The sequence below is a fragment of the Pecten maximus genome, chromosome 11, assembly GCF_902652985.1.
Source record: "Pecten maximus chromosome 11, xPecMax1.1, whole genome shotgun sequence".
NCBI lineage: Eukaryota > Metazoa > Mollusca > Bivalvia > Pectinida > Pectinidae > Pecten > Pecten maximus.
The window spans coordinates 26,513,788-26,528,214 of record NC_047025.1 but is presented as its reverse complement, the minus strand read 5'-3'; the positions used below and the strand labels follow the sequence as shown (position 1 = coordinate 26,528,214).

Here is a 14,427-nt window from a genome sequence, read left to right as displayed (position 1 = left end):
ATGATGTTTATAAGATGTCGCTATATAGTCGAGTCACAGTTTACCGTTAACATATTAATTACAAGAGAGAGCGAAATTGAGTATCTTTACAAACCTAACGTTTTAATACAATGTGTGTAGTCTGAAATAGCTGGTTGTCTGTGTGTAAATGACAAACGTGAGAGATGATGCAACAGAGAGTCGTAGTAAGGGGCGTGGTTACAAACACTAGACCTAGCCAATAAAATCATTGCATTATGAATGAATGAACCAACCAGAGTCACGTGACTTGCCGTATCAACACAATATTTACAAGCAGCACTGGAGCGGTCCACAGATTCATTCGAACCACGTGCGTAAAGTAGGGTTTTCGTTGTAATAGACGAAAAGATGACGAAGGACAAGTATGATGTTAAATCGAGAAGTAAAGAAAATGGAGAAGATTCTAGCCTGACACAGAAAGACGGAGAAAAAGTAGAACTAAAACGTCGAATCACACTGTTCAATGGCGTCGCAATCATCGTTGGATCGATTGTTGGAAGCGGTATTTTTCTAACCCCGAAAGGTGTACTGGAAGGGGCTGGATCGGTAAGTCTATGGCATGTGATGTTTCTTTAGTATAAATTGTCCGTCGTGTTAAAATATTGTACATTAAAGTTTTTGCGTATTCATGTATACATATAAAACATGACCGTTGTGTTTACTATCGGATTTAGACGAGGCGAGCACGTGTTCACTCAGGACTATCAGCTAGCTGTTGGCTGGCTGGCTTTAATGACCTATTTCCGTATCTTGGTGTCGATTTCAGTTACTGAAACACTGTCGTTTTCGATACCATATGTGATTGTTGACATTAGACTGTTCAGTAGAGGTCAGATGCGTGCATTTTGATTTGGATTGTAATCGATAATGGTCTGGTATCATCGATTTTGTTGAGGCAGCGAATGCAAAAACAACTTATTTTCCATTTATAGAATACACACACATGATAAGAAAAGAACTAGATCAAGTCAAGAGTCAGTGTTTTTTATACGTTACTCGTTAGAAAGGTTGCATGGAAAACATGTACAGTAGCTATAGGGTACCTACGAGAAAGGGCTATATATAGCTCATCTGGAAACATTAAAAGCGATGTAAGTGCGTGTGCGTAACAGTGGCACAGCAGAGCGGAAGTATTCCAGTGTATCTGTTACTTTTTATATAGACTGTTTGGAAGTACTAAAAAAGTTATTAAATTTGTTGATTTAAAATAGACACCATATAAAACACATTAAAAGCCCTTTTCAAAACAAAGTACATTGTATAGAGAAAATGTCACGTGAAATTTTATTACAGTTGTGATTGGGTTATCATCAATTCTTGTTTTAAAAATCCATGAAATGCATTTGCGAGGGATATGAAATTGGGCTCCATCTGTTTGTCATGTTTTTTCTGGGCTTCGACATAAAGACTGTTCGATCGATATCTATGAAATTTGTACTCATTATCAGACTTGTGCCCGACTTATAATTATCATACCCTTGATATTGAAAAGATTTCATTTTTGATATTTCTCTGTTACTAATTGGAATCAGGTAATCATAAAAACAATAATTATCGGTCCTGATCTTGAACCAGACAGTATAGATATCTATTGTGGTACCTAGTCATCTTAACATTTGGAAATCCACAAACAATGTTGAATCATCCAGACAAAACTTTTACTTTTCACAAGAATTCAGAATTTCCTAATTTGACGTGAGATTCTCTTTTTCAAGTAATTATATGTAATTATAATATAAGCATACACTACTTTTTCTCCACATGGGGAATGCTTCCACACTTGGGGACTCCTTATTGGTGTTATTTGATGGAAATATAATCTTAATAAAATTTTACTTTGATTCCATAGCTACTTTGATTTCATTTATCAATTATAATCTATTCACTACATAAAATGATTAACAAGCAGTTGCTTTGTGGTAATTTCTCAATCTGTGTTATGTATGTAATTTGAAAAGATCAAATTTTAAAAATTGTATAAATGAATATACATGTATCACTATATATAAATTTATATTTATAATAAATATTAGAAAGTAAACTTAATAAAATGTTAAATTAAAGTTAGTGGCTGCAATAGCTGAGTCGGAAGCATCGGACCCTTGATCAGGTGAAAATCGGAAGTATATATATGCGGTTCATTCTGTATCCGTGGCGTTTCTCAGGAAGCTGAATCATGGATGGTGTGCAGTACGTTAAACGATGCACTGTGGAAGTCACCATGCTGAAGACACTTAAGCTCAATTGTTCTAGGATGCAACAGGCCTTTGTTAATTTCTTGTCATAACATTTGGAATTCCACAATGATTGTTGAATCATTATGACAAAAGTTTTCTTAATTCTCTGAAAAAGCCTTTCTTGGTAAATTCTTTTTAATAACAGGATACTGGTATGCAATATCTGTCTACAAATTAACCTAGTGCGGTCTATGAAGTGTTTCAACCAGCACTTTAGGTGAAGTATGTACTTATTGATTTCATGATGTGATTACATTCATCATCAACCTGTAGTTGGAAAAGCTGGTGACAGACTGCAATTTCATCATCAACTCTACTTTAGTTGGAAAAGCTGGTGACAGACAAAGCAATTCATCATCAACCCTGTTTAGTTGGAAAAGCTGGTGAGACAGTGCAATTTCATCATCAACCCTGTTTAGTTGGAAAAGCTGGTGACAGACAAAGCAAATTCATCATCAACCCTGTTTAGTTGGAAAAGCTGGTGAGACAGTGCAATTTCATCATCAACTCTACTTAAGTTGGAAAAGCTGGTGACAGACAAAGCAATTTCATCATCAACCCTGTTTAGTTGGAAAAGCTGGTGGCAGACAAAGCAATTTCATCATCAACCCTGTTTAGTTGGAAAAGCTGGTGAGACAGTGCAATTTCATCATCAACCCTGTTTAGTTGGAAAAGCTGGTGACAGACAAAGCAATTTCATCATCAACCCTGTTTAGTTGGAAAAGCTGGTGACAGACAAAGCAATTTCATCATCAACCCTGTTTAGTTGGAAAAGCTGGTGACAGACAAAGCAATTTCATCATCAACCCTGTTTAGTTGGAAAAGCTGGTGACAGACAATGCAAAGTTGGTGAACAATGCCCAGTACATGTTTACTCTGTTGTGATCGACTTCAGGACCCAGTTGCAATTGTTCAAAAGGTGATTGACTAATCACTTGATTAGTGAAAATTTCATTTCTCCTTTACTTCAAAACCCTTGCATTTTTTGACTGTGTGTATTCTTTAAAATAGGCATTTAGGAAGAGAGTGTTACAGAATTTCATAAAATTTCATCTTTTCAGTTTTACCAGAAATGATATTAAGATTGTTGCTAAATGGTGATTAGTCTAATCACCTGAATACAATATAGCACTGTTATTGGCATAGATTATTAAACATAACTGATAGTATAATATCAATATTTACTATTTCAATAGAGCTCAGGCCAGAGGTACAAAAATAACAAAGCATCACTTCTGACAATACCATGTCATCTCATTGTTTGTCGGAGAGATACATTGTATCAACAATACCATGTCATCTGATTGTTTGTCCGAGAGATACATTGTATCAACAATACCATGTCATCTGATTGTTTGTCCGAGAGATACATTGTATCAACAATACCAGATCATGGTAACAACCATTTCCTCTACAAGGTACTTAGCACCATTTGTATGTGAGAATTAATAAAAACATTCTTTGTTGTCTAAACTGTGGAAATGTGTGGTCACTGGTGTATTAATCTTGCTGGAAGGGATATCATTGGTGAGTGTTTATAGGTGAGAACATGAGCAATCCGTACAGATCGTACAGATCGATCAAATAGGAATTAGTCATGAACTGCTTAAAAAGATTTAACAAAAACCAAATTAGCCGCAGACTACTTCAAATAGATTTACTGGAGCTGAAGACTTGGTATTGTTCAGTACTTCGCCAATATTTGGATCATATCCTGTACAAGTTGGGCCTAGTTAGTTCATGGTCTGGCTTTGTCTGAACTTCTTTAACCAGTGTCCAAATTACAACCATACACAGTAGTTCTATATAGGTATTCAGGTAAATATAGCTCGGGATTACCAGGTAAAAACTTGCATCATCACAGCATTGTTTATAAAAGAATAGGGCCCATGACCTTTTCACCTATATTGAATAAGCGACAAGGTAAACTTGAAAATATCCGAATCATTGTTTTGTCTGTCTAGAGCTTAAGACTGACCTATACCTTAAAAGTGTGTCAGCCTAATGTACATGTATGTATGTAAACTTGACGATGATATTAGTCTTATGATATATCATATAAATGTCTGAAACACTCATATTAAGGCTTATTTTGCCATAGGACTTGGTTTTATATGCAACATAATTTAATGGAAGAACAATGGTTGTAGGCTGAAAACCTCTATGTTCATATCACAAGACATTCACAATATATATAATAATCTTAAGTAGTTGTTGATGTACAAATGGTAACCATCAAGTCAGAATAATCTGATAACAATATGAAAAGTAATACATGAAAAATAGCAAATTTAAGGTTATTCTGCAAAAGTCAAACATGAGAGTACTACAACAGTGTGACTACCTGGTACTGCTGACCAGTATATTACATTGTAATACGGTACAACAATAGGGTTTCTACTGTTGACCAGTATAAAACAGTACAATAGTGTTTCTGCTGTTGACCATTAAAACAATACAATAGGGTTTCTACGGTTGACCAGTATAAAACAATACAATAGGGTTTCTGCTGTTGACCAGTATAAAATAATACAATAGGGTTTCTGCTGTTGACCAGTATAAAATAATACAATAGAGTTTCTATACTGTTGACCAGAATAAAACATATACAGTATGGTTTCTGCTGTTGACCAGTATAAAACTATACAATAGGGTTTCTACTGTTGACGAGTATAAACAATACAATAGGGTTTCTTCTGTTGACCAGTATAAAATAATACAATAGAGTTTCTACTGTTGACCAGTATAAATAATACAATAGGGTTTCTACGGTTGACCAGTATAAAACAATACAATAGGGTTTCTACTGTTGACCAGTATAAATAATACAATAGGGTTTCTATACTGTTGACCATTAAAACAATACAATAGGGTTTCTACGGTTGACCAGTATAAAACAATACAATAGTGTTTCTGCTGTTGACCATTAAAACAATACAATAGGGTTTCTACGGTTGACCAGTATAAAATAATACAATAGAGTTTCTACTGTTGACCAGTATAAATAATACAATAGGGTTTCTACGGTTGACCAGTATAAAACAATACAATAGGGTTTCTACTGTTGACCAGTATAAATAATACAATAGGGTTTCTATACTGTTGACCAGTATAAAACAATACAAAAGGGTTTCTGCTGTTGACCAATAAAACAATACAAAAGGGTTTCAGTTGCTGACCATTATAAAATAATGCAACCACACATACATTTATTAAAAGAATATGTGATCTTGATAAGGACAGTAATTTGATCCGAGATCTGATGAACTTGTTTAAGTCGCTACTGGGTACGTCACCTGAGTAGCTGGGTAATCGCATTCATTCACATGATTAGTCATTTCATTCTATATTTTAGACAAGAGAAGTTTGTTCAGGAAGGCTGAATTCTAAAGTTGCTGTTTTAATTGGGAAAGAAGCTTGTATTCAAATGTTATTGGCTGAATTTAGAATAGTGTGTGTGTGTGTGATGTATATATATACAGGCATATCTAGCAATATCCCAGCCAGAGGGAAAGAGTTTTAAAGTTCAGATGAGACTTTTGACTATTTCCCTACCACACCTTTTCTGTTAACATTGTACCTGTAAATTAAGGTAAACAATAAACTTAATTGTATTGGTAGGAAAATACCCACGGTATTTTGTATTTATATAAAAAACAACAACAGCAGGTAATATGCAAGTGAAAAATGAACTAGATACCTATTGCCGTAACATAATAAGGTACACCTGATATATATAGATATATATATAGGATCCAGTGTTATCTGGATTATACTGTTTATATTACTTCTTTGACCTATATATATACACATTTCTACCACAATACCCTGTGTTATTCAACTCTCAGACCATCAGTTAATCATTACATCTGTTGATTAACAATCTGTTTATACCACACGTGGTATAAACTCTGTACGCATTTCGATTGGCTAACACGGTGAACTTTGACCCAAGCTGCAATTGTTATTGACGTCATCAATAATCTAATGACGTCACATCACCGGGTCCCGGACGTCACCGGTACACTTTATTTGCATACGCGAAATTATACTTGGCCACGTTTCCCTTTGATTCAAGCCGATATTATTGTGGTAGAAACAGGTCACACGACTCGAAATTGTTGGATATGGAATTTATTTCACACTCGTAAGTTATTTTTTAAAAGTTGCAAAAAACACTCGCTAAAGCTCGTGTCTTTTGTCACTTTTAAAAAATAACTTACTCGTGTGAAATAAATTCCATATCCAACAACCACTCGTTGTGTAACCTCTATATATATAATGGTACACTTTTAAATGACCTTCACGGATCTCTGCAGTCTACATATAGATCTCAACATGTACAGTCAATTTAGGTATACATGTACTTGGTCTCTGGAGTTTAACAGTCAACCTTAAAATCTAAGTGTTCCTCATTAGGGATTAACTCCTCAATACATTATAGATATAATCAAGTAAATATCAATGGAATTTTCTGTTTCAATTTATTATAAAGGTTTAATAAGATTTCAAGATTTCTTTATTCACTCTGACACACAGCCTGTGTAACAAGAGGTCAAATATTTTTTCTATGTTACAAGCATGACAGGCAATATTAATTCTTACAATATTGGAATCATTTAAAACATTATAATATAGATAAAACTGGTGAAAATACTGAATGCAAAAAAGGAAAATAGTACCACTAATTATTGTGATGTCATCATAACATATTACATAGTTTTTGGACATATAGGCTTACGTTTATTAAGTTTTTTATTAAAGATTGTAAACATTCCTTTCATTTTATAGTAATTGGGTTTTTTGTAAAAGTAGGCAGGAATATATTTGCGTCATAACTGTATTACGTTATAATTATTACAAATAAATAAAAAATGGAATTCATCTCCTATACCCGTAGAACAAAGTGGACATATTCTGTCTTGTTGTTGAATACCTGTCCATCTTCCTGTTTCGACCAGAAGCTTTATGTTGGAAGTTCTAAATTTACAAAGTACCTTTCTGTCCTTTATGTTTAATCGTTTAAGGTAATCTTCCATGCCAAAGTTGTCTTTAAATATACTATATAAGTTTGCCCTCGTGACGAGTTTTCCAGCTGATCAAACCAAGTCTGAATGAACTGATCGTGTATTTTTTGTGCAATTATTCTTTTTAAGTGATTAATATCAGGTAAACATATAACAATAGATATATCAAAATAATTTGGCAAGACTTGTCAAATTTATAATTATTATCCTTATAAGGAAATATGCACAGCAGGAAGGGATTACTGATTAATATGGGATTATACTACATGTATTGCTGACAGACTAATAGTGTGTGGTGTTTCTTTGTTAAAATCTGTCATAATTCAAACCTAATGAAACCCATCAAGGATAGCAGGAAACAAGTTTGAAAAAAAAGTTCACAGACAGGATTATTTTTTCAGTTAATTAGTAGATTTCACAAGTAAGGAAACTGAAGCTATTTGGGGATTCTGAAAGGTCAATTTTAAAGTAAAAGGATTTTTTTTGGGGGGTGGGTGTAAATGTTTCTCTTTTAAAGGGAGATTCTTTGGTCCAAAGAATTTTTTTTTAATTGATTCACAGTTTTTTTTCTATTCAGACCATGGACATTATGATTCAGAAGTCTTCCATCTAATGTATATAGCATTTATAGATGGAATCGGAAATTGAGTTCTAATTTGCCCATGGGAGGTCTCATCCTTGATCTTCTGACTCTTGGTCAAGGTTGTGTAGGAGTCACTCACCCTGACTCTGACCTCTTATACCCTGGGGGTTAGGTAGGGGGTAGCTGGGATCATTACTGTGGACGTACCATATGTCTACTGGACTGTTTCAAGGTATTGTATATGTCTTTGATTATAATTCACAGCCTGTCAGAGAGTTACTGAAGCAGGTCCTCTTGGTTGCATGATAACAGGAGGATTTTCACTTGGACAACAAAAGCAGTCTTGTTAGAGGGTCGATCATCACAATGAATTCACATCCGAGGCATATTATACAGATACTGTATACTTACCAAGTTTTTTTTATTTGACCTTTGAAAATTCAATTTTTTTCCTTTTAATTATTTTAGATAACAGGGATAGTTTACCAGAAGGTATGATGTATATTTAATTAAACTCTTTAATCTTCTCAAGTTTAAACAGTCCTGAGAAAAAAAAAGAGTAATATTATCTAACCACTTTTTTTTCTATAATCTTTTTGTATACAAATCTGATTGTTTATTTTATAAATACATGTGTATATGTCTGTACTGTAATAACAGTAGTCATATGGGAAATATTTTTAAATTGTTTCTAAAAACATTAGATTTATTACATGTGTAATATGTTAATTAAATAAACAATTGCTGAAAGTTTTTGTTCATTAATGTAGTACATGTATAAATTACGATGTATGCATCTGAAGTAAACATGTTGTTCAGATAAAACGTCAAAAACAGTGACATTCATAATTCGAGGACAAAAGTCCATTACCATCTGTATTTTTGGTGGGATTTTTTATTACATTTAAACTACTGAATGAATTGACTTCTGAGAATTTTGAAAGATTTTTCAATGATTAAAAAATTGCTTCAATTACTGCACTCTGGAAGGAGCCGATCTTCCCCAGAACAGCCAAAAAGGGCGTAATAGCTGACACTGTGTCGTATCCTCATAGGTTGTTTGATATACATGTATACCAAAGGAAAAATAACATATTGTTTTATACTTTTTTTATGGAATTTAATTACATTTTTATTTCAAACAATTAGAGATAAAAAATGTTATTTTTTGGCATTCTTGTTGTTTGTGATCTTGTTATGTCGGCAGTAATTTATGCTGTTTTAATTAACAATGTAACAAAACTGTCAACATTATCACCTGAACGACAGATTTAGTCCACAGTGATGAGTTAATGATGTGTGCTGTTGTTAGGGTTTAATTTACAGCACATGACTTATTTACATGTGTACATCATGATGAGGTAAGAAAATTTCGTCCAACATCTATGTAAACACTTGACATCCGTTGCTTTAATACTGTATATCTTTCTGTTAACCTATATAGCTACTGGACAGAAATACGGTGGTGATCACAAGATCAATTGTACATCTAGGGGAAAAAATCTGTTACTCTCAAGTAAATCTTATGGATTATAATAGTGTTTAATTATGTAACTATGTATGTTAATGACATGATGGATGTCAGACAGGAGCTGGTAGTAAAACTGACATAGATACAGGGACCATGAGAGGTTAATGTTAATGACTATACTAGCTACTTACCTGCACTTAGACTTTAGATAGATAAATTTACCTAATTTGTTCACACAAGAAATGTGTATTGTCTTGACTAATGTACATGTGCACTTAGATTTGTATGCCCCCCACCCCCACCCCCCTGCCATAAAATGGGGGGGTATATAGTGTTACCCATCCTGTGCGGATGAAATGTAAATAGCTTATCTCCTGAATTGCCGATCAAATTTTCACAATCATTTTCATGGATCAAGCATCCATGATGGCTGCCTATGCCTCTGATTGGCTCAAATCATTTGCAGTAATAACTTCTGTTCTATTTGATGGATCTCAATGAAACTGGATGGGAGGGATGAAAACACGATAGTCTTCATTTTAAAAGAAAATGCTGAATTTTGATTCAAGATGTCCATTAAATGGGGGCTTCTGATTGGGCAAAATGTAGATAATGACAGATTCAAATGAAAATTGGTATGTACATTTGGTTGGGTAATACATATCCAGTAACAACTTTTGATATGCTCCCGCCTTAAAAGTCCCCATGCCCATGTTGTCAAATTGCGTCCTGTCCCAATTCAATTTTTAACACCTAGCAACTTCATTCTTTAACAGATTTTCATTAACTATATACGAAGGTTAAGTATGAGTATACTACTGACAATGACGTGTTTCAGGGTTCAAATTATGTCAAGGTCACTGTTGCTAGATATAGAAAATCATCAACTGTTTGAACACCGATAGCAACTACATTAATTCTATCATAGATTTCCATCAAACTTGATACAAAGATTGATTATGAGTGTACATGTATACGTCTGACATTGTTGTATTTCGGGGTGTCAAGTGGCAGCGGGGGCAAATATGTCTTACAGAGATTTTCTAGTTTTGTCTATCTTTGTTATGTAATATCAGGTAATTTTGTAAACACATTGAATTGTGTTTTATACTGATGGGTTGATATACAAACCTCAAATTGTATTTCATTTTTCATATTTACTGAAAAATGTACATTCTCATGTTGAAAAAAAGTCTCAAGGATGCACAATGACCTAACACCAGCATTTATAACTTATTTAAGTGGCTTAAAAACCATAAAAAAATTCAGGGAGTTACTGGCTTACTACTGTTTCATAGTTTTAAACATTTTTTTTTCTATATTTAGTGATTTTTTTTCTGTTTTGATTACAGGTGATGTTTTTAGGTGTAGATTCTTGATGTTTATCTGTAATATCTAATATTTATACTGGTTAAGGATCAAATCACATTCCTGACGATATCTGATGTTAAAGTCACTGAACCATCAAATTCGATGTTTACAGATAACTAGAGATGAGGAATTTAACATATGTATATTATCTGATATAAACATTTAAAGTTTGATGATCTCTCCTTCTTTGTCTTGATGTTGAACAGGACTGAGGTCATGACCTTAGTGACCTTGTCAGTTCAACTCCTATTTACAAAATGTACTACATATACTGGCCATAACTATGATGTATATGTATGTATATATATCATTCTTTCTCTGGAAAGTTTGTTGTTTTCCTGTTTGTCACAGCTAAAAAGTGTTGTTTTCCTGTTTGTCACAGCTAAAAAGTAATGGCAGCAATAGCTCAGTAAGTTAAAATGCAGACCACGTAACCTCAGGTGAAGGTCTGAGGGGCGTGGTTCGACGCTCCATACCTAGCTGTGTCGGTTTATGTTTCTCAGGATGCTGAGACATGGGCCAGTCTGTACTGTCATAGTGGTGTAATTGGGCAAGACACTTTACCCTAATTGCTCTGGATGGCATATGACGGGCCTCCTGTACGTTGTTCAGTGAGGTGGTCTCAAGCTACTACAAGGAAACCCCACCTCAAATTGACCCTAGCTGTATATGGGGCAATAAACCCAGCAAAAAAAAATAAATAAATAAATAGTCAGTAGTGAAATACATTGTTCAGTTACCTAATGCTTATTTCTGGGGGTATAATGTGGCCGAATACAACATAAAAATTTAAAAACGGAGATGGATATCAATTTTCAAGGTAAAAAAATGGTCACAAACATAACGTGAAAGAGGTGTCATATACCAATTCTAGACAATGAGAAGGAACGCTATGATGCCTAATTTCAGATAGTCATCCAACATGTGCTAACAATTTAGATTTATTCATGATTTAAGTAGAAAGTTTTATGACATAATGCTAGTGTCTGAATAACAGTTTACAATACAAATTTTAGACCATTTGCCTTACGGTAAAGTGAGCTTATTAAATATGTTTACGAAAAGAAATGACTTAACTGCACTTCTGATTACATGTAAGAATTAGGATATAATGTATGGCTGACATCTTTCTGGGATGAAGCCAAATACAGTTTGTGAAAATGACCTTGATCCATACTCATGCATTAATCAAGTCACAGGTCAGCTCTGTTAAAAATGCACTGCCAGAACCATGATATTTGACTGGATAGGTGGTTCCTGGCCATGGGATGGAAGCTATACTAAGTTCTCAAAATAAAAAAATAAAAACAAAATAAGAATAAGAATGACTCATTCATACAGGGGCGGTGGTGGCCGAGTGGTTAAGGTGTCCCGACACTTTATCACTAGCCCTCCATCTCTGGGTTGCGAGTTCAAGACCTACGTGGGGCAGTTGCCAGGTACTGACCATAGGCCGATGGCTTTTCTCCAGGGTACTCCGGCTTTCCTCCACCTCCAAAACCTGGCACGTCCTTAAATGACCCTGGCTGTTAATAGGACGTTAAATAAAACAAACCAAAGACTCATTCAAGCTCACATGGGTCAATTTTGTTTTAACGCTAAAATGACTTCTGATTACCAAAAGGCTATAACCATGTCGCTGGTAGCACTAGCAATGGTTTTGACTTAATTAAGGTGAAGATGTATATTTCAATAATACTTGTACACTGAAAGGACATCATGATGAGCCAAACGACCTAGATTCATGGTATTTACATATGTATAGCCATGCAGTGCAAGTTCTTTGTTGAGATGCCTCCAATTGTTTTACCTACATTGATTTTTATGACCATGAACAAAACTAATGGAAAATGTCAATGATTCTTATTTTTAAAATTTTGTTTTGAATAACTTTATGAATTGCAGTAACATGTAAAATTGATTTCAAAAGGTAGAAAAAGGAGGGTAGAAATAGAATTATATTACATGTACAGTTGTTGTTATTCTATCACTAAGCTTTTTACATAGGTACAGTATATAGTGTATGATAAACAGGAAATTGAAGCCTTAGCTTAGATACAGGATGTTACCCAGCCCACTACACTTACAACCATGCAGTTACTGACACAATTTTAAAACATTACACTAGTCAGGATTATTTTCCAGAATATTTAAATGTTTTTACTGCAGTAACAATTTTGCTTCAGTTTGTAATCCGGTACATTTAATTACTTCATGATCCACTGTACATACAGACATACTGCCTTAATTCAAATGTCAAATTGAACATGTACAGATATCAGGATTACTTTGTTATTACTGTTGTGACGAGAGAAATTGTGTAAAAGGCCAGTGAGGGCATTCTGATGCAATATTGGTGTAATGCTCTGGTAAATGTAGTTGATCAATAGTTTCCTGTAACCTCCCATTACAGGCAAGTGTACATGCATGATCGAGACAACATATTAATCAAATGACTGGTTTTCACAAATGTATAAGGTGAGAGACAAAGGTCATACAATTTCATCATATCCACGCAGGTGTTATAGGCTTGGGAAACGTGTTAGACAAAAAACTGTTCAGGCAGGTTTAGGTGCGTGGGTACCAAGTATTTCAGCAAATCTTTAAATCTTCCTTCATGAAACCTTAATTATCAGCTTGTTGTCGATCAAACTCATTAGTCTGGTTCTGATTTTCATGCCACTGGGAAGGTTTCCATTTTATTGGTATTAAACATCTTAACCAAATGTTTTACATCTATACATCATGTGGGGGCGTTTGGTTTGGTTTGGTTTATTTTGTTTAACGTCCTAATAACATCTAAGGTCATTTAAGGACGGCCTCCCGTGCGTGCGACATGCATGCGTGTGGTGAGTGCGTATATGTGTTTTGGGAGGCTGCGGTATGTATGTGGGGGCGTGCATATCATTGAAGCCCACGCTTCAACTTTAATCGTCCTTTAAACAATAGGAATTATTGAACTCATCCTTTTGTTGTCGCTTTAATATGAGCATGTGTTGATAATGACTGTATATATTAATATGACACAAAGCTATCTGTGTTCAGTTGCTATGTTCTGACGCAAGGATATGTACTTGGTAAAATAAATGAGTAACACTCCAACATCAGATAAAACATAGTTCTGATTTTATCTGTTACATAACAATACACACTCCAGACAGCAATGAAGAAAAATCAGAGCTGAAGAGAAGATAGAACATGCAGGAAGAAAGGGAAAAGACGAGGCACTAAAACAAAAGGGAAGACAACTGTTATGAACATGCTAGACAATGAAACAAAGGGGAGACAACCACAGGTGGCTTAAAATAGGGAAAAGGGGAGACAACAACAAGGATAAGAGGTGGCTTAAAATAGGGAAAAGGGGAGACAAAAACAAGGATTAGATGTGGCTTAAAATAGGGAAAAGGGGAGACAACAACAAGGATTAGATGTGGCTTAAAATAGGGAAAAGGGGAGATAACAACAAGGATTAGAGGTGGCTTAAAATAGGGAAAAGGGGAGACAACAAGGATAAGAGGTGGCTAAAAATAGGGAAAAGGGGAGACAAAAACAAGGATTAGAGGTGGCTTAAAGTAGGGGAAATGGGGAGATAACAACAAGGATTAGAGGTGGCTTAAAATAGGGAAAAGGGGAGACAACAACAAGGATTAGATGTGGCTTAAAATAGGGAAAAGGGGAGATAAAAACAAGGATTAGATGTGGCTTAAAATAGGGAAA

At 34.6% G+C, this 14,427-nt stretch overlaps 1 protein-coding gene across 1 annotated transcript in view; it reads left to right on the top strand.

The window, feature by feature from the left end:
- The first annotated feature begins 268 nt into the window (after positions 1–268).
- The window catches only part of LOC117338298 (large neutral amino acids transporter small subunit 1-like), a 51,243-nt gene continuing 37,084 nt past the window's right edge, over positions 269–14,427 (top strand). The window contains exon 1 of the mRNA XM_033899585.1: positions 269–567. Within this exon, the coding sequence (XP_033755476.1) occupies positions 370–567 (198 nt within the window). The 5' untranslated portion in view covers positions 269–369. The remainder of the gene's footprint in view (positions 568–14,427) is intronic.